The sequence below is a fragment of the Mesitornis unicolor genome, unplaced genomic scaffold, assembly GCF_000695765.1.
Source record: "Mesitornis unicolor isolate BGI_N332 unplaced genomic scaffold, ASM69576v1 scaffold35639, whole genome shotgun sequence".
Classification (NCBI taxonomy): Eukaryota; Metazoa; Chordata; class Aves; order Mesitornithiformes; family Mesitornithidae; genus Mesitornis; species Mesitornis unicolor.
The window spans coordinates 994-1,584 of NW_010207167.1; the positions used below are offsets into that span (position 1 = coordinate 994).

Sequence of the window (591 nt, forward strand, 5' to 3'; positions counted from 1 at the left end):
GGGGTCCTGGGGACCCCATCCCTTCAGAGATGCTCACCTGGTCGCCCTTCTCGCCAGCGCTGCCTGGGATCCCGCGCTCGCCCCTTGGTCCCTGCAGAGAGAGGGGGTGAGGTGGATGGGGAGCACCCCCCTGCACCCACTGCTGCACTCCCTCCTTCCCTGCAGCCCCCGGGGAGTTGCTCAGGGTGGGCACCTTCAGGGTGGGCCCCTACCGCTGGCCCCGTGGGACCGGGGAGGCCGTCCAAGCCGGGGGGTCCCTGGGAAGGAGAGGAACACATGGATGAGGCTGGAAGGACCCCAGCCCCGGTGCCTATGGGGAGGGGGGCACCAGGGAGAGCCCCCAGCCCCTCCACCCCGAGGGACTCACCAGTTCCCCCTTCTCCCCAGGGGGTCCCACGTAGCCTCGTTCACCTTTGCTGCCCTGGGGAGGGGATGATCTGGGACATGGGGAGTGGATGGGACATGAGGGGACAAATGGGGCATGGATGGGGCACTGGGAATGTGTGAGCTGGGCTGGATGGGACAGGGATGAGCCCTGCAGGGACACGGTGCTCGGTGCCCACTGGGGTCCCCTGCCTGCCCGTCCCCAGC

General features: G+C 69.0%; 1 protein-coding gene across 1 annotated transcript in view; it reads right to left on the reverse strand.

Annotated features, from left to right (window-relative positions):
- The window catches only part of EMID1 (EMI domain containing 1), a gene marked incomplete at its 5' end in the record, with an annotated part of 3,446 nt that overhangs the window by 93 nt on the left and 2,762 nt on the right, over positions 1–591 (reverse strand). Inside the window, 3 exons of the mRNA XM_010192035.1 lie at positions 15–91; positions 213–257; positions 368–437. Coding sequence (XP_010190337.1) covers positions 15–91; positions 213–257; positions 368–437 — 192 coding nt within the window. The remainder of the gene's footprint in view (positions 1–14; positions 92–212; positions 258–367; positions 438–591) is intronic.